Source organism: Gymnogyps californianus, chromosome 3, assembly GCF_018139145.2.
Source record: "Gymnogyps californianus isolate 813 chromosome 3, ASM1813914v2, whole genome shotgun sequence".
Lineage (NCBI taxonomy): Eukaryota > Metazoa > Chordata > Aves > Accipitriformes > Cathartidae > Gymnogyps > Gymnogyps californianus.
The window spans coordinates 109,731,572-109,752,197 of NC_059473.1; the positions used below are offsets into that span (position 1 = coordinate 109,731,572).

Below are 20,626 nucleotides of genomic sequence, written 5' to 3' on the forward strand. Positions count from 1 at the left end.
CCTGCATATGGTAGAAAGCTACTCAAGGGAAAGAAATGTTCTTCCAGTGTTTCCACATTCCTCTGTGTTGTGCCCACTATATGAGGGGACATCCTATGGTTTTGCACAGTCGTGCAAGACAAGAAGAGGCGGTGCTGACCCTAACTCATGAACAGTGACTTGTTAGGACAGTGTTAGAGATGAAGAGATCAACTCTGAAAGAATGGCATGCCCCAAAAACCTCATGGTTCCTGATTTGGAGGGAAATTCCTAGGGAGGATCCTCAAGGAGGGCAGAGACAAGCAATGTCTCCCTGGTGCCCCAGTCCAAAGGAATGTGCTCTGGGCTTGTTGTGCCATCAAGGGATTGCTTCCTCTTCTTTTCTGAGAAAGAAGAAGGGAGGAAAAAGGAAAATTATCTAGACATACAAAGCATTTAGGTGTGAACTAGCTGCTGCTAATCTGATATACTCCAGGAGAAAACTGTGTGATATCTATTAGTATCACTAGATAACAAAAACAGTTGGTAAAATCTGTGGTAAAGAAAATGTCCTGACTCTTACGTAGGCACTAGTCATTAAACATTTTTTTCTAGAGATATGTTTGAAAAATAGAGTATAGCCAAAATATCTGAATACCTGGATCTCTAGTAATTTCTGGTTTTGTTTTTTTTTTTTTTTTTTTTTTAAATGAAAAAGTAGACTTACCTTCTTAACACAGTTCCTAGACATTCTTCTCTAAACTGAGGTGGCCATGCATCTTACTAATTCCTCACTCTCTCCCACAGTTCAGTTTTTAAAATGGAAGAAGATGATGCTCCAATCAAACGCTGTCCAAAGTGTAAAGTTTACATTGAACGAGATGAAGGCTGTGCCCAAATGATGTGTAAGAACTGCAAACATGCCTTTTGCTGGTACTGTCTGGAATCTCTTGATGTGAGTACATGCCATATACGCTGGTTCTCAGAAGCTTAGAAGTTCATTGCTTTGCCATCCAGCTGTCTCATTAATCAATTAAATAGTAGCTCACTAGCTTCTGCCCAACTTGGTGGACCGCAACCCACCAGAGCTGACCCTGGTAATTTGATAGGATTTGTATGCTCTGTTTGACTTGTCTGACCTGTGTGATCTTAGCATTTTGCCTACGTGAATCTGTAAATAATTATTAAAAAGTAAAATTTTATGAAAATATTCTGTTTGCAATCTTTACATGGAAACTAACATGGCGGAGGGGTGTTGCTTTTTGGTTTTTTTAATAATACTTCATCTAGTACTGACTTTTCAATGTTCCCCTTCTTGAAGGAGTTACAAGATGAGTATAGCAATGTTCTTAGTCTGTGGAAGTTTAACAGACAAACTCTAGATTTGGTGCGTCACCATGCAGGAGACTAGCAGTCAGATTTGTTTACCGTTCAATGTATTCTGTGGGACAAGAAATAGATCTGACATATCAAAAAGAATACAATGTTCTCCTAACACCAGGAATTTGTCAGTCTATAAGCTGCTGCTGTCATATGTTTATGTTTTTTTAAAAGCAGCCTGTTATCGTGCCCAAGGATCAGACTATATACAATATACAACATCTGTTTCCATGTCATCTGTTTTATTTTATAGCATTGTTAACAATAGCAAAGGAAATGTTTTACGTTCCTGAAAGCTACTCTTGACTATTTAAAACCTGTGGTTGTCCCATTTGAATGCTTTACTAACAGTCCTTAAGTCACAGGCTTCTCACGTGCTCAGTTAAAAAGCAGTGTTCCCTTGGTGCTAGGCCTGCTATTTTGGCTGGTTTGCGAAAGGATGGCAGGACAGATAGGGACATCATTTCTCAAAAATCTGTGTTGTCCTTTTATTCTTCAACTAGTAAAAGGAACCAACTTTGGGAAGTCTGCAGTACAAGTATTCATTTTCCTTTGCTCTTTCTGCATGTGTGTAAAATATATGCAATGGTCAGCTTATCTTCTTGGATCCTCTTGCTAAACTCCATGCTAGCATTTAAATATGCAGCTCGAGAGCCTTTGGGAGAAGAATTCATTATAGATATAGAACACTTGCTAAACAAACCTGTTTGTGAAGACACTTAACTGTAAACAAAGCACTTTGGAAAGGTTGGACCTGGCCATATCAACTTTACTAAGCTTTTATCTTCCTTTACAATTCCTGGTTATAAGTTCTCAGGAAATAGTATTTTATAACTTGAAGAACAGTTTGTACCTCTGTTTATTGCCTACCTTTTCATTTAATATTTTGTAGGATGATTTTCTCCTTATACATTACGACAAAGGACCTTGTCGAAACAAGCTGGGACACTCCAGGGCGTCTGTTATCTGGCACAGAACACAGGTAAAGCTCAGATCTTTAAAAGCTCTGTACAGGTCTACTACTGTCATAGTGCTTTCCTTTGCCTTACTCATTTTAACACCTTAGGGTAAAATTCTGTGCCAAATGGTAACTGATTTTCATAGCAGATTTAAAGAGGGCAGTAGCTTGGAGAGGAAGTTAGCTCTCCCAGAGAGGACACTCCTTGGCAGAAAGCCACTGAGAACTAGGAAGGGTACATTTGCAGAGCCAGTTAAGTGCCAATGCAGATACATTCTCAGTAAACCCGGAGGCAAGCTAGGTTGCCACCATCCATATTATTAACAGGGAAGGTCATCCTGCAAGGGATCTTTAGCTCCAGATCCAGAACTGGAAAGCAATTAGCCTGAGTATGCTCAGTATCTTCCTGTGGACTCCAGTTGACTCATTCATATAGGTTGGATAGAAGGTAACCCCGTGAGCTTATCAGTAGTTTCAAACACAGATTCAAATTGACAATTACAAAGAGTGTGGGGATACCTCTTGTAGTCTAGATGCAGTCTTGCTGGACCCAGCATGAATGCTGGTAATTAAAGAGCTCTCTACACTACTTCGATGCATACAATATAAATGCCAATGTGTGACTTAGTCCAATCTACTGTGTTTACAGTCACTTCAGAGATACAGGGACATCTGGGTATCTGAGTCATCTCTTCCTAAATTAACTGTGTGCCAGTAAAAAGCTACCTTAGCTTGAGATGAAGTGCTTTTCTTGAAGTACAGATTTCTTTCCATTTGAGCATAAACCCCGAGTCTAGAGAATAAACCCCAAGTCTGGACAAACAGCTAAACTGAAATAAAAGGAGAAGGATCGCACCCCTCTCCCTCCACATACACCCCTGGGTGCCTGAGCTATGGACTGGGTTTTGCTTGGTTTAGCCAATGGTATTTTAGGAAGTGGGTGGGTACATAAGATTTCATAGAATCATAGAATGGTTTGGGTTGGAAGGGACCTTAAAGACCATCTAGTTCCAACCCCCCTGCCGTGGGCAGGGACACCTTCCACTAGACCAGGTTGCTCAAAGCCCTATCCAACCTGGCCTTGAACACTGCCAGGGATGGGGCATCCACAACATCTCTGGGCAACCTCTTCCAGTGCCTCACCACCCTCACAGTAAAGAACTTCTTCCTTACATCTAATCTAAATCTGTCCTCTTTCAGTTTAAATCCATTACCCCTTGTCCTATCACTACATGCCCTTGTAAAAAGTCCCTCTCCAGCTTTCTTGTAGGCCCCCTTTAGGTACTGGAAGGCTGCTATAAGGTCTCCCTGGAGCCTTCTCTTCTCCAGGCTGAACAACCCCAACTCTCTCAGCCTGTCTTCATAGGAGAGGTGCTCCAGCCCCCTGATCATCTTTGTAGCCATCTGATCATCTTCGTGGCCCTCCTCTGGATTCACTCCAACAGGTCCATGTCCTTCTTATGTTGGGGGCCCCAGAGCTGAACACAGTACTCCAGGTGGGGTCTCAGGAGAGCAGAGTAGAGGGGGAGAATCACCTCCCTTGACCTGCTGGCCGCGCTTCTTTTGATGCAGCTCAGGATACGGTTGGCTTTTTGGGCTGCAAGCGCACATTGCTGGGTCATGTTGATCTTCTTGTCAACCAACACCCCCAAGTCCTTCTCCGCAGGGCTGCTCTCAATCCATTCTCTGCCCAGCCTGTATTTGTGCTTGGGATTGCCCCGACCCGTGTGCAGGACCTTGCACTTGGCCTTGTTGAACCTCATGAGGTTCGCATGCACCCACCTCTCAAGCCTGTCAAGGTGCCTCTGGATGGCATCCCTTCCCTCCAGCCTGTCGACCGCACCACACAGCTTGGTGTCATTGGCAAACTTGCTGAGGGTGCACTCAATCCCACTGTCCATGTCGCCAACAAAGATGTTAAACAGCACCAGTCCCAATACCAACCCCTGAGGAACGCCACTCGTCACGGCTCTCCACTTGGACATCAAGCCATTGACCACAACTCTTTGAGTGCGACCATGCAGCCAATTCCTTATCCACCGAGTGGTCCATCCATCAAATCCATGTCTCTCCAATTTAGAGACAAGGATGTCGTGTGGGACAGTGTCAAATGCTTTGCACAAGCCCAGGTAGATGACGTCCCTTGCTCTTCCCTTATCCACCAATGCTGTAACCCTGTCGTAGAAGGCCACCAAATTTGTCAGGCACGATTTGCCCTTAGTGAAGCCATGTTGGCTGTCACCAGTCACCTCCTTATTGTCCATGTGCCTTAGCATAGTTTCCAGGAGGATCCGCTCCATGATCTTGCCGGGCACAGAGGTGAGACTGACTGGCCTGTAGTTCCCTGGGTCTTCCTTTTTCCCCTTTTTAAAAATGGGGGTTTTGTTTCCCCTTTTCCAGTCAGTGGGAACTTCACTGGACTGCCACGACTTCTCAAATATGATGGATAGTGGCGTAGCCACTTCATCCGCCTGTTCCCTCAGGACCCATGGATGCATCTCATCAGGTCCCATGGACTTGTGCACCTTCAGGTTCCTTAGATGGTCTCGAACCTGATCTTATCCTACAGTGGGCGGTTCTTCATTCTCCCAGTCCCTGCCTTTGCCTTCTGCGACTTGGGCAGTGTGGCTGGAGCACTTGCTGGTGAAGGTTGAGGCAAAAAAGCTGTTGAGTACCTCAGCCTTCTCCATGTCCTGGGTAACCAAGTCTCCCGTTTCCTTCCAGAGAGGGCCCACATTTTCGCTAGTCTTCCTTTTATCGCCAACGTACCTACAGAATTTTTTCTTGTTGCCCTTGACATCCCTGGCCAGATTTAATTCTATCAGGGCTTTAGCTTTCCTAACCTGATCCCTGGTTGCTCGGAGTTTCTCTGTATTTCTCCCAGGCTAGCTGACCTTGCTTCCACCCTCAGTAGGCTTCCGTTTTGTGTTTGAGTTTGTCCAGGAGCTCCTTGTTCATCCATGCAGGCCTCCTGGCATTTTTGCCTGACTTCCTCTTTGTTGGGATGCATCGCTCCTGAGCTTGGAGGAGATGCGCCTTGAATATTAACCAGCTTTCTTGGGCCCCTCTTCCCTCCAGGGCTTTATCCCATGGTGCTCCGCCAAGCAGATCCCTGAAGAGGCCAAAGTGCTCTCCTGAAGTCCAGGGTAGCGAGCTTGCTGTGCGCCCTCCTCACTGCCCTAAAGATCTTGAACTCCACCATTTCATGGTCACTGCAGCCAAGGCTGCCCTTGAGCTTCACATTCCCCACCAGCCCCTCCTTGTTGGTGAGAACAAGGTCCAGCATAGCACCTCTCCTCGTTGGCTCCTACATCACTTGGAGAAGGAAGTTGTCATCAACGCATTCCAGGAACCTCCTGGATTGCTTATGCCCTGCTGTGGTGTCCCTCCAACAGACATTGGGGTGGTTGACGTTCTCCGTGAGGACCAGGGCTTGTGAACATGAGGCTGCTCCTATCTGTCTATAGAGGGCCTCATCCACGCGGTCTTCCTGGTCGGGTGGCCTGTAGCAGACCCCCACTATAATGTCACCTGTCCCTGCCCTCCCTTTAATCCTGACCCATAGGCTCACAGTCAGCTCCTCTTCCATCCCCAGGCGGAGCTCCATGCACTCCAGCTGGTCATTGACATATAGAGGGCTACACCCCCTCCTCATCTCCCCTGCCTGTCCTTCCTAAAGAGCCTGTATCCTTCCATTCCAGCACTCCAGTCGTAGGAGCCATCCCACCACGTCTCTGTGACGCCAACAAGATCATAGCCCTGCAGGTGTGCAGACGTCTCTACCTCCTCTTGTCTATCCCCCCTGCTATGTGCGTTTGCATAGAGGCATTTAAGTTGGGCCCCCGATGAAGCTGACTTACTGGCTGGAGAGCCTGGAATTCCTTTGTGCTGCTCTTCAGGTGCTCTTCTGCTGACCTTGTGATCTCTCTCCAGGCTCTGGGCATCTATTGCTGGCACTGGCATCAAACTGGTAGGAGTGGGATGGATTAAGGCTCCCCTCCTCCGGCAACTTTAGTTTAAAGCCCTCTTCACCAGCTTGGCAAGCCTATGACCAAAGATGCTCTTCCCCTTCTCTGACAGATGGACCCTGTCAGCCCCCAGCAGACCAGGTGTCTCAAAGTGAGTCCTATGGTCTAAGTAGCCCAGCCCCTGGCTGTGGCACCAGTCCCGTAACCATTTGTTGATTCGCCAGATTCGACTGGCCCTTTCAGACCCCTTCCTTTTGACCAGGAGGATTGAGGAAAAAACTACCTGTGCTCCAGAGTCCCTTACGGCCGCTCCCAGGGCTCTGTAGTCCTTGATACTCCTCAGACTGCTCCTGGCTGCATCACTGGTGTCCACGTGAAACAACAGCAGCAGATAATAGTCAGTGGACTGCATGAGGCTTGGTAGTCTCTCGGTGACATCCCTGATGCGAGCCCCCGGTAAGCAGCACAGCTCTCTAGAGAGTGTGTCAGGTCAGCAGATGGGTGCCTCCATACTTCTCAGAAGAGAGTCACCTGCTACTGTCACCCATCACCTTTTCTTAGTTGCGCTGGTTGTTATACAGGGAGCAGATCAGGCTGTGCCTTACTCAGCTCCAGCGTCTCTCCTGATGTGACAGGTCTTTCCTCTTCAGTCTGCAGAGCGGTGAAGCAGTTCTGCAAGGGCACCTCAGGCTCCGGGGGAAGGCTCTTCCTCCTGCAGGTCCTTGCTGTTACAAGCTTCCATTCTTCTGCATTATTGGCCCCCCTCCCTTCTGTGTGTGCTGGTGGGGGAGTTTTTGGCTGTTTGGCCATGGGCTGTGGGTCCACTGCGGACTGCGCTTGGAACCAGCTATCTAACGCCTTCTCAGCCTCCCTGATGTTACGCAGCCTTCTCACCGCCTCCTGCAGCTCAGCCACCTGCTGCAGGAGGTCCTCCACCTGGGCACAGCTTTTGCAGGCAGGTCTGCCGCCTGTCCCTGCCCCAGGAGAAAGGTCTAGGCACTTTCTGCAGTCTGAGGTCTGCACTGCAGCCTCTCCCTTCAGCCGCTCCGTCTGGGTGGAGGCATCGGCCACCGCTGGGGTAGATGGTGCAGATGCCCCAGCCGGAGCTGCAGCTTTTGCTCTCAGACGAGTGCCCTCCATTCTGCCTTGAGGGTCAGGTTGGACCTTTCTTGATATACCTGTAATATGAGGTGATTAATCTGATATTTGGAATCTGTTCTTAGCCACAGCAGTTAGTGCAAATATGTTTGATAGACAGTATGTTTGATGTTCTGGTCATTGTTGAGAAAGAAAGTGATAATTCTCTACCAGTCAGGATATAATTCTGCTAAACCCACTAAAGCCAAATCAACATTGCAATTGTTTCCTTATGTCAAGTTTCTTTGAGTATTTATCCAAGGCAAATTGAGGTGAGCCTTTGGTTTGTTGTTTGTGGATTTAAAAAAAAATACTTGTTTTGGCCAGAGGGGATGGCTTGGTGCTGCATAGGGCAGCAACTTCTTCAGAAGCAACAGGACCAAATAGAAAATAAGTAATACTCAGCAGGCAGTTTTGTTTAAAAAACAAAGAAGCAAACAACCCCCGCAAAAAATAACCCAAAATAAACAAAAAAACCCCACAACAAACAAAATGAAACTGAATGAATTCTCTGATGGCATACTGAGGCTGAAAGGAAGGTGTAAATAGATATCTCATAAAAATTACCAGTAGTCAGTCCGGTCCACTGAATTGCGAACTTCCAGCTTGGCTCTGTCTGACCAGTGCACTCTTAGGCTGGGCTGCAAAGAGCTAGGCAAGGGCGTGCTGTCTCCCAAGAGCAGTATGGCAATAGTTGCAGCTCACAGTTTTTAAAGGAGATGAGACTGTAGCTTTGGTTTATATCTGTAGCAAACAAATGCAAAGATTAGTAAATGGAGGTTGCATCAGATTGTCACCACTTCCAAAAAAAGAATGAGTAATGAAATGTGCACACCTCTGCAGCTGAAAAAGAAATTGCTCTTGGCAAGAAATAGAATTGTTAGGGCGAGGAAGTTTGAGCTCCTTGTCCCTGGACAGCCAAAAGCCAAGATTGAAAGAATTTGGCGTAGTAGGAGGCAGCCTGAGGGCGGTGACTGCTGTCCCACAGCGCCATCTCCTGCAACCAGTCTTTCCTCTCAGCCCCCCAGCTGAAAATCCCTGGCTAGTGGAATTGTAAAAAGAAATACATAGTAATCACAATGAGAAATTGTCCGTGGCCAACAAAAGTACTAGTAAATCATCCCATCTATACCATGGCTAATTAAATATTTGCCAGCTAATTGAAGCGGCATATCTAGCCCTGGCTAGAAGAATTCTTAATGAGTACTGCACTCTAATTTCATTTTGCCTTCTGTTGTGAGGTTTTGCTAGCAGATTAGCATTCCGCTCCTGCCTTCATTATTCAAAATTATTCACAGACACTCTCATGTGAATAAATCTAAATTATTTTCTCAAATAATTTGCGAGCATATTGTTGCAGCATTACTCTAACGGTTGCCTACGGCAAATGGGAAACTTCCTCAGGCAATGAACCTCAACTTGAATGTTTTTTTAATAATTTTCCAAATTCAAACTCTGTAGAAAGTAATAGAGTTTGGCACACTGATAGGACGGGTAGGTCTGTGGTCCTCTGCCCATGCTGGAAAGAGGGTGATCAATAAATGTCAATGAAAAAAATGCTTTTAGATAGGGTTAGATCATGTCCCCTGAAGCAGCAGGATGAGCTCAGGTCTGACTGCAAAAAGCCATTGCATATGTCCTCCAATAGTCCATGGTGTTCGTAATCTGTGGCTGAGATTTCCAAGCTTGTGTTCCTTCTGGTGGGAAGTTTGTGGGAGTCTTCCCAGATTCTCCGTGAACAACACCAAAACCTTGACTGATTCTTTTTGGAGCTTTCTCCAGCAAAAAGGGGAGCACCTGAAAGTAGGAGTCTCTAACTCTCTCGTAGTCATGATCCTGATATTTAATATTTAGATTTGATCAAGAAAAAAGTACCTAGTCAGTTGCTTCATTAGTTGTTTGAGGTATAGCAGAACTCAAAAAGGCAAATAACCATTTGCATCACTTTGTGTGATGGAACCGAGTTGTGTGGCACAGTTCTGACTGGAGCAATGAAACATGAACGTTCAGTCTCTGATTTCGCTCATGTTTACTGATCGCAGGAGCTGACTGTAGTGTACACTTGGGGGGAAGTCCTTACTCTGGTAAGGTCAATGGCATTTGCTGACATCCTTTTGAAGGACACTGATGGTGCACTGGTGTCAGCAGAATCTAGACAATTGCTCTCCCTAACACAATGCTATTTCTTTCTCTTGCAGGTGGTAGGAATTTTTGCAGGATTTGGTCTTCTACTTTTGGTGGCCTCCCCTTTCCTTCTACTTGCTACACCATTTGTTCTGTGCTGCAAGTGCAAATGTAATAAAGGAGATGATGACCCTCTACCTACCTAGACTGGGAGAAGATTGGACTCATCACATGTGTTTTGATTTTATTGTCGCTGTTGATGTTTCCCTCTTGCACTTACATTGCTCTAGCCTTACTTGCCCCGTCCTGCTTTTCATTGACACACAGTCTTGGTTCCAGGAACTGTTGTTACTACTGTTGCATAGATCAATTGATAATAGACAAGGAGGGTAATGGAAGGCAAGTTTGGTGCTAAAGGGAGACCATGGACCTGGGTAGCTATCTGAAATGAAGCGGTGATACTGCTAAAAATAATGCAAAAAGCTTCTGCTGCCCTGCTGGTGGACTGGGAACTGTACTGAATGACATCAGCAAAACAAGCTGAAAATGCGTACAAATCTAAACTTCTGCATACCTGTTCGCTTCCAAATTTGGTGTCTTATTCCTGTATATATTTAAGTTGCCTATCATTTAAATCAGATAGTCAACTTAGTGTGACTTTACCATGTTTATTACGCATCTGTTTTTGTTAAAGCCATCACAATGTACTTTTTAGTACCTATTTTTCTGAGTATAACAAAATCAGTAAGGTGCATATAGGCCATCCTATGCCTTTTTTGAAATTTGGGGAGGGTTAGAGGGACAAAGTTGGTCCTGTTGCCTTCCAGAAATTTTTTGAAGTCTTATAAGAAATCTGTTTGACTGAAAGCTACATTTTAAAAATGAATTGATGAAGCTGTAAGGTTGAGTGGTGACACAAACCTGCTATCTAATCAAGGTTCTTTTAAAAATGCATTGATGGTATTGATTACCGCTGGACCACTAGTGTTTTTCTGAATTGTTATTTTTTGCTGTTGTTTAGGATTCTGCTACACTTACAGGGCTACGTAACTTCTAATCCAGGTATCTTAATCTTTTTATATAGAGAGACATATATATAATCCTATTTAAACCAAATGTGTAAATAGCTGTGCTATTGAAATATTTTGGAAGTTCAAGATAGCTTGCTTCTGTCTTTAGGGCAATTATTAAAAAATACAGGACTAACTTTACTATTTAGCAGACTCTTGGGTTATCAATGAATCTTTCCTTTTAAGTATAAAAATACATCAGGGTTATCCCTATAGTTAATAATAAAAATGCCTGGGATATTTGTAGAAGTTGTACTTTACATTTAAACTGCTTAGCCCATTTTCAGAGTTAATATCGTATGATGTATGGTGTATGCTGTTAATAATAATACTGTGACGAAACAAGTTTTTATTTGAAAAACAATCACTGTTTGATAGTTTTGTGGAATTCACAGTGCTGTGATTCCAGGGTAGCAAAGCGTGCTGGTCAACATACTATTAATCATTGTAGTTTCTCTTTAGAAATATTTTGTTGAAAACCATTTTGCTCTGATTTTAAAGCCTACAAGAATTTGACTAATAACTTCTTGCCATGAAATATAAAGCACCTGAAACAGTATGTATGTCTGTGTGTAGTACTGAAGGAAAACATTCTTTTGAATGGCTTCTGGACTGAAGTTTGACTGCGTTTTTTTAATCATCATTTATTTCTGTGCATTATCAATGTACTGAGATGGATGAATATATTGAAGCCAGGATAACTTTGCACTGAAAATGTATTAAGACCCTTAAATGCAACTGCTTCTGGCTGCTGTCACAGGCTGAGAATATGTTTTCATAGCTCAAGCATAAGGAAATTGCTCCTTTCTTTATTATCTTTTGTTTTACACTGTCTATCTTTTAAATAAAAAGACTGTAGGGTACAATTTTGAAAAGGGCCACTGTCTTTTTATAAAACTACTCTTGAATTTCTTCTCCTCCCCCTTCTTCCAAGTCTAATGGTATCCAAATTCAAACTGTATCTAACCACAGATTTTAGCTCCGGGAGCTGGAGGTTATCTGCAATTCGCTTATTTGGCTTGATTTTAGTGAGTTCAGCCATTGTAATGTGAAGAAAAAGGACAGCTGGTTTCCAGCAAGTCTGAACTTCTTGTGATATCTTCAGATTGTTTGGCAATGCACAGTTCAGATCTTTTGTTATCAGAGTATTTTCAGTATTTTAGCTGTCTTTGTAATTAAAAATTGCTTAGTTGTTCAAAAATATCTGTAGGAAAGTCTGAGTAGTGCATTCGATCACTGTTTGCCAGCCCCCAAGGGATGTGTGAAGCACTGCTGAGTTCAGCGGGCAGTGAAGTGGTTATCTCACTCTGGCTCTGGCAGCAGCTCAGTCCATCTCCCCAGAGGTACCCTAAGCCAAGCACCTGGGTTGTCCTGAGTCCTAGCTTCAGTGTACAGAAGTAATGGAAACCCTTCTGTGAAGGACAGCTTCCTGCAGGTAAGCTTGAACTATGGCCTTTCATCCTTGGCCCTGTAATTCTATTTAACTGGAGGAAAAAAAACTGGACAGCAGGATGTAAAGATTTCATGGGTTGTTAATTTTCTAATTGGGAGCACTAAGGGATTTTGCTGTATGTGGCAGTGGCTCTAATGACTGATTCTACTACTGGGATGATAGTAAACAGCAGAGGTGCAGTGGTCTGTTAGCAGTATCGGAGTGTCCTGGTATGAGGTTTATTTTCTCTGTGCCTTTCTTAGAGACAGCCTTTATGTGGCAATATAGCAAAACTTGAGTTTTCCATGGTACTGTGTGGCCAGTTAATAATCAATGTCAAAATTAATGCATATCCAGATTTAAAAGAAAAAGGAAAGAAAAATAAGTCCTTTACAAATACAGACATTTTTAAATGATAGTTTATAATTGATGCTCACAGGTAACATTATATATAATCAAAAAACTGTTTACTTCTGTCGGTATATCTCTGTGTCTGATCTCAACATACTTGAATTGCTACTGGAGATTTTTATGACATATCTCGTTTCACATCCTGGCTGTTGGGATAGACTATATGCCTACATATATTTACCAAATACCTAATCCTTTCAGGTTTGCTAAATGTCATTCCATCTGTACTCTTCTCGGGGATTTTTTTGGTGTTGTTTTTGGGGTTTTTTTTTAATTATTTTTAATGCTGATTTGTTTCCAAAGTAGCAACTTCTGGCAGTGATCTATTGAGTTCAGGGTATTTTAATGTTACAGCTTATGTTGATAGTGTGACATTTAATACCCTGAAATTGAATTGTAAATACATTATTTTAAACTCTGACATTTAAACCCCCTGCCATGGAAAAGTGAATGTTTGTCTCTGCTGCTTTTCAGATGAAATTCTGTTACAACAGCTTTGGCTTTTTAGATTTTCACCAGAAAAATAAGATTCACTGCATGATTTCTGTTGCGTTTTTATGGTTATGCTATTATTTAGGTTTTTTGCATTGTCTTAAATGCTGTTTTTAGTGGCGTTTGTAACAGTACATCATTTGCATGTTCTCTTGGGGTGAAGTGGTGTCATGTCTAGCAAGCGAGTGTGGAGTCCAGACTCCAGAGGCTTTGCATCTCCCTAGACTTGCCATTCATTAGTTGGGCTGAAGTCAGTCCTGAGAGAGATCAGTAGCACAGCCTGCACCAACTTCAATGGTGGTAGCATTGGGTGTTCCACACGTGACATTGGACAAGTCACTTATCTCCTTTTATCTCAATTTAACCATCTTTTAAATGGATGGACCAATGTTTACCTACCTCACAGGAGGGCTGTGAGGGCAAATTCATTGGTTTTGAGGCTCTTCAAGATCCTGTGATGAACGATTATATATAAATGCTTACTGTAGTTTTATGTTAATATTTCAATTTTATTCATATTGGCATTCATCCTGAAACCTCCTACAACTGACTTTAGCATGCCAAGAATTTGGGATGCTTTCCCCCACATACCAAGCAGCATGATCTTTTCCTCAAATACTCCAGTTTATGAATTAGGCAAAATCCCAAATAAGAGCTGACTGGATCAACTCTCAGCTTACCGTTGATCTCCTGACATGCAGAAAACACAATCAAAATTAGTGAAAAGCTCTCTTGTTTATGGAGCTGACAGGATAAAATATTCATAGATCAGAAAAAGATGAAGTGCTTTTGATTTAAAATTGTTATGGGCAGGAAAATAAAAATGAAGTTTTGTGCATTTCATCAGTAGGCCTTTTACTGTATAGGAATAAATATATTTAATACAGGCCGTGTTCATCCCAGTGAGGTGCAGCATGCATAAAGCTTTGTGCAGGTTTGCTTTTTTAAAACCAAAGTTTGTACATTTTACATACATAATCTAAAATCCTGAGGAAAACAGGTAGAATACGGTTGTTGATGACAGTGATACTAAAGACATCAAAAAAGCCTGCATCAGTGCTTAATTGCTAATGCACTTATACTAAGTAAGGCATGCTGTTTGTGTTTAGAGCCCTGTGTTCTTCATTATTGCTTTGATTTGTGTATCTCTCTTATAAGAATTCCATGAACATTAGGTACAGGTACGTGGTACAAAACTGAACCTTTCTTGATCATTTTATCATGGATGTATTTTAAACTTGTATAGGGATAAGCATGAAGGAGTCATGCATATGTATAAATAATGTATTTGACCAGTGTAAAAATAGTTCTGTTGATGTATTTGAAATGTAAGTACATTTTGTGCCACTAACACTGTGATGTATAAAAGAGCTGTTGAATGCCTTTTAATGTTGTGTTTTGTACTTTGAATCATATTGAAGAGTTTAATTTGTAATTTCAATAGATATTTTAAATGAATGTGTCTCCTGTGATTCTTCATAGTGACTTTTCAGTGCTGTACGTTCACTAAAGAAAAGTGGTTTTGTTAAGGCAGGACTCCCTATACTTTATCTGCCTCTCACTCCTTCAGAGCAAGCACAGCCTGTAGCCTGGAAATCTCCTGCCTCACTTCTGGGCATAACTGCGGTTTCTGACTCATCATCTCCCAGCTTAGCTGAAAGAGTGAGTCTGGGTATCTCTAGAGCTAATTTGAGCCACAGCTGGGTCTTTGGTTCGGCTCCTGTTGCAGTCCACTGATGTACACTCTAGCCAGGTGCGTGTGCTGCTCCGAGGATCACTCAGATGCGTGTATATTCTTGCACCACAGGTTTAGGTCTGGTGGAGGTGGCTGTGAGTAGCTTGTATTCCCCTCGGTTTGGTGTTGTGGAGATGAAACTTTTAAAGACAAAGCCCAATCTCCTGAACAACAGAGCATACTTAACTCTCTTTGACAGTGGGAACTGGCTCTCATGTTCTTCACTCCATCAACAGGCCCTTTGCATTTTGCCTGAACTGCTGTTGAGGATGCAGTCTTTCCTTCAGTCCCCATAGTTTCTTTCTCACTTGTTAGGATACAATTTGTCTATACCCATAAAAAAAGCACAGGCACAATTTCTTCAAAAAAATGGTGTGCATAACTAATACCGCATGTATGTGCTTTGTACCTGACAATTTAGGAAAAATCAAGGCCACATAATAGCTGCTACTCAGTCATTCCTTCTTTCATTTTCATGGAGCATAATGATTTTTCTCCATAAGGGAAAGATCAGTTTAGATATTTTGTTCAATTAATTGGGTAGAAAATAGTCTATAAATGCCACAAGGGGTTTTGACCTGTTCTAGGAGCAGGTATTATTAACAAAGCAATCTTTCTGCTTTCTTCCTGTGCTCCTGCAGTCAGTTGCTTCCAATTAGGGTATGTTCTGCTTTGCAGTTTTCTTTTAGAGAGAAGGATTATTTCTCAGTCACTTGCAATTACCGCGTAGTTTAGTAACGTTTAGCTCCTGGGCATTTCCTCGGTGTCTCTGCCAGGTTCAGCTTACCTTGCCATAGAAGGATTTTCTTACCCATGCCTTCAGCTGTGTGACTGGGTTTCTGCACAAGTCTGTAATCAGAGAGTCAAGCACTGCAGAAACTCTTAAGTGGAGTAACAGACTTCAGGGTCTCAACTAGCTAAAATTGGAGCATTTAAGTTGACTTTTTAAATGGCAAACTTCTAGCCCATGTATGTTCTAGTAAGTAGTGTCCAGGATCATTCAGTTGCCAGAGTTGGCCCACATCTGTAGTAATAAGTTCAGCTAGGAGGGGCCCCAGCCCCAGAATAACTCCTGAACTCTACCTGGGCATTGGATGGGAGAGTTCAGGTCAAAATCATGTCAGTAACTGCCCTGTAAGAACTGAACGATTGAGACAATTGAATCCCACAGCACAAAAACATTATGCTACTTCTAGCATTCTCCTAGTTATAATGGTACTAATAGAGATGTGAGTGTAGAAACTGAATTATGTACACACATGTACAGGGGTAGTGCTAGAGATTGCCACTGCCAACCTGCAGGCACAGTGTATCCACAACATCCACAAAGCATCTTTTTTTTCTTTTTTTGTATTGGAGATCATCTAGGATGTTTCTCATAGGAGATTTTGTGCTGGGGGTACTTGATCGTTAGCAATGCATCTATATCAAGAGTCTTATTTTATGCAGAATGTATAGAAACTGATGGAACTTTTGCTGATTTTTGAAAATAAGAAGAGAGAAAAGGCTATTTTGTACAAGGAAGCCCTTGCTACCCGGACTTCGCGCTCTGGGAACCAAGATTCAGCTTCGAATCTGACACCACTTAAGTATGAGGTTTGCCTTAACATTCAGGTGTCTGGCCTTAACTGATGGTAGTCAGTGCAAAGACACATCTCCTGGGTCTTTGGGACATTTCCCTTCCAATCCTATGCTGCTTACTGAGATAGTTGTCTAGGCAACTTAGCTTTTTTAGCCTCTCAAGATGCTTCTCCGGTGTTTTTTTCCACACCCACTTTGATGACAGAAGTAGTCTCGGCCACTGTCTTTGTCCAGGCACATAACTTTTACATGGCTAAAACTGAGTGAAACTGTCTTAGAGTGCCTTATCACAAGTACTGCTTTCAGATACCAGGGCAGAACTTGTTGGCGCAAGTTAGAAGCAGGTTACTCTGTTCCCATACAGTGTTTCCAGATGAATGTGTGTGTGTGTGTGGTAACTATAACTTAACACGTGGCACATACACAAGATGTTTAGATGCTGTAAATCATGCAAACCAACTCACACATGCAAGCAATGGAAATGCACCTGAAAGACCAAATAGTCCAGTTCTTTTGTGGTGCGTGCACAGGAGAAAACAATGTCAAGCTGTATGTGTTACCTGGTAATTTATTCCTGGTGTTCCTTGGTCTCTGGGTTTTTTAAAGCCAAAAATGAAGTGAACACTATAATCAGTATATAAATGCTAAATTTAAACCTTGATCCCAAAGAAGAGAGCCCCAGAAGTAAATTCTAGGTGTCCTAACTCAATGCCGTTTTCTAAAATCTGAATGTAAATATGTGTGTCTAGCTGATGTGTGGTACTTCATTTTTAGGTGCAGCATGTCCTTAGATGTCAAATACGGCTTCTAGTCAATGTAGCTTATATATGTCTACAGGAAAAAGAAATTCTACTGCGTAATTTTGTAGACCAAGAAATCTGATCCTGGAGCAATGCAGATTGCCCATATTAAATAGACCAATAAAGGTTCAGGGGTATTTTTTGTAGCTTTATGTGGAAGAAAGTATATTAGGAATAGAATTAAATCACTTCCTCCTTCAAAACACTGCCTTTTTTTCCCCAAGTAGCTGGAAAAGTAAAAACAAATGCTTATAAGCTTCAGTAAGTGGGATTCCATGTATACTATGAATTGGATGCTCAGAGCCCATTAAAATGGATTAGTCTTCCCATTACTTTTTAGTGAGTTTGGATTTTCGTTTTAGGTGAGCAACAAGCTTATCTTGCTGCATAACAGAGCACCTGCGACAGAGAACTGTGTTTTTCTGACAGGGTTTTCTCTGCCAGTGATTTGCTTCAATTGTCATGATCTGTTTTGTGTGACAGAATACAAGAGACTGATTTTGCTGTGGACTATATGAGAAAAAAGTTATATATCCTTAAAGGAGAGGGAACATAGTGCACTAATTTAGCAGGCTCTGTAGGCCTGGCTTGCTCATACCAGTCTAAATTAAAGTCTGCGGGCTCAGCCATTCCTGAGATCTACCCTGCTGTGTTTTATTCTTGAGAATGATTACAAACAAGCACACATTTTATTTTTTCTCTTTGCTCCCTTGAGATGATGTTTTGGTGGGTGGCAGAAATGCTTGAGCTGCCTCAAAATCCTGAGGTCTCATTATATTTTGAGCATGACACTGTCATTTTGTGGGATTAGCCACAGGAGAAATGCATGAGATTGTGCAAAACTTCATTTTAAAATTGCCTTGGCAGATGAGCATAATGCAGCATTTCTTTCTTTATTTTCATGCCTCAGTAATTATTAGTGTACTCATTTTGTTGAAGTCTCGTGTAACTTCTATGATGGGTGTAGGATGAGTGAGGGATACCTGAGCTGGAATATGGATAAACTTTTCTTGAAGCATTGGAAAAGCACACGGAAAGGGTATTTTAAGCCCTTGCGGTAAGCGGTGCTGCTGTGAGCCAGCAGGGTGCAGTCTCTGAACGCCATTGCAGGCAATAAGGACTGGCTTTCTTTGAGAAATCCATATTAACAAGATTTCTATCTATCTCAAGCTTTTAAAGTCTGTGTTTCAAAACCTCCACAGAGTTAATTGTAATGATATCATGGCTAAAAATAACGATGTTATGATGGGCCTCTGCTGGGGCTGTTCTAGTCTCTGGATATTAACATATGTTATTGCTCCTGTTCTCTGAGAGTATATATAAACCTTTTCTGAGAGTGAAAAAGCCTAAGTATTTGAACTTTCAGAAAATTGATATACACGTAGAGATGTTTCAATCTGCAAATGTAAAATGAGAGGTGCAAACCAGAGGTCTCTTTCAAAATGCCTTGTTCAGAGAGCACTGATTAATCACACTAAGAAGGGGGAACACAAAATCAGTTGGTTTAAAACAGATTAAGTATTGGCTAATAACATTGCATCTTCGTATGATTTATAATTGACGGATGTTGTAACTGAGCCAAATTATTCTCTTCTCCCTTCCTACCCACGTCTGCTGTCGTATCTGTGTTCCTCAATACAGATGTTCAGCAGAAACAATGCAACTGTCCAAACAATAACTCTAACCATCCGTTTAGTAGTCAACATGTTTGGCAGGGGAGGCAAGCTGCAACGGGGGGTTGCTGTGAGTCCTGCCTTTACCTCACTCTATTTATATATGTTTCAACGTTCGTGTGTCTTCCTTCCCCCACCCCCCAAGTATATCTGAGTAAAGCAAAGTGAAAAGTTAGTTTCTTGTATTTTTGTGGCCTAGAGGTATGTTTCAGGATCCTGCCAACACTAACAGAAAGTCTAACTTTTAAAGAAAATATAATGTGCTGTCCTGGCTGCCACCATCTCCCTGCCAAACTTCCAGGGACTCCTGGAAAACTTCTGGTTCATGCCGATTACGGCCTGTTAGGGATGTGTTTGGAGCATGTTTTTCAGCTGGATCCATTTTTCCTTTTCAGGACCTCACAATAATCTTATGCAAAATAGTGCAATTAGAGGATTGGGGTAGCACAGTGTATCTTAGCAGACTGCTAACGGTTTGTTCCCACCATATCACTGCATTTTGTTCAGCAGATTTCCCCAGCCTTCAGCATTGATGGTGAAGATGGTTGGAGACTGAGGACCTTCTCAGTGCAGGATGCCTCCAGCCTTTCAGTGCTGCTTGCAACTCTTCCTGGCTTCCCAGCAGCAGGGTATGGTTTCTAGGCGCAGAGCAGCATTGTGTATTGAAGAATGGCCCTTGGAAGATGCAAGTCTACAGGGGCCATCTCACTGCTTCCCACAGTAGGAAACAGAAAGCAGAGAGATCCAGAGCAGCAGAAGGGAGAGGCACTGAGAAAGAGCACCTTTCTCTATGTCACCTCTACCTATGTGGTGACAGATAGTAATGTAAGTTTGGTGCTTAGTGCCATCACCCTTACCAGCAATTTTTATCCTTTGACTTGGGATCTTAGGATGTGCTGCATTGCAGGTTCTGCAGTCAATTACTGGCATCTCCTTGCAACTAAGACTTGGTAAGGGAGGCAGAGGGGGGGTTGTGACTGGATTAAAATGCACGAGCCTTATGTGAAAGCTGACCCTCTGAGTCAGCTTCTCCTTCGCACTGAAACTGAGGCAATTAACCCAGATATTTTCTCTGCCACTTAACTGTGGAAACAAACTGAATGCGAAAAGCTACAGTATCCTTGGTCCTTCTAGAGACATCCCAGGGCTCCCTTGAAACCTAAAGAGTTCCATAGGGTGCAACCATCTCCCTTTGATAGCTTTTACCATTGTGCCTGAGAAAACCCCTTCTGAGCTGCAGGGTCTGGCCAGAGGCTGTGGCTGCGAGGCAAAGGAAACTGAGAAATGCCTGAGGTTCCAGCAACATCTGCTTTAAATCACAGGATACCTTAATGACCCTTCAGGACACTCAGTACTTAAGGTCTTTAAAGTTTTTGATGGCAACCTCAAACATACAGCCTGTCAGCACAGCTCAATAAGGTTATAACACTTCTTTTGGCTGGATGGACTATGACTTTCCTTACTCCAACTTGAATATGAAGCTTGCAGAAAAGCTCTAGCTGCTATCCAGTGCCAGCAAAGCAGCTGGGAGCTGCCTTCCTACCCCTTTGCTGCAGCTCGCAGCACCATGGAGCACTCAGTAGAAATGGTCACGATTGTCTCTGCTCATAGATGGTCATCTCCAAATACAGGTGGGCAGCAGCCCCACAGAGACGACTGCGGTGTTCCTGGTGTCTTGCTTCAAGCAACAGTTATTGGGCTCAGTCGGGAGGCTGCATCGGGTGGGATTTGCCAATAAAACAACTAATGATGCCCCAGGGGAAGGGTTTTATACGGCTTTATGTTTCTGAGTATTCAACAACCACGTGTGAAACACTGCGAACTGTAAAAGCTCCTGGATACAAGGAGCACTCAACATGTTGGTAGGGGAACTAAAACCTTTTCTGTTTACAGGAAAATATCATAAT

General features: G+C 42.8%; 1 protein-coding gene across 1 annotated transcript in view; it reads left to right on the forward strand.

Annotated features, from left to right (window-relative positions):
• RNF144A (ring finger protein 144A) overlaps positions 1 to 14,388 on the forward strand; it is a 72,238-nt gene extending 57,850 nt beyond the window's left edge. The window contains exons 7-9 of the mRNA XM_050893533.1: positions 766 to 913; positions 2,231 to 2,320; positions 9,600 to 14,388. Coding sequence (XP_050749490.1) covers positions 766 to 913; positions 2,231 to 2,320; positions 9,600 to 9,731 — 370 coding nt within the window. The 3' untranslated portion in view covers positions 9,732 to 14,388. The remainder of the gene's footprint in view (positions 1 to 765; positions 914 to 2,230; positions 2,321 to 9,599) is intronic.
• Positions 14,389 to 20,626: the final 6,238 nt, after the last annotated feature.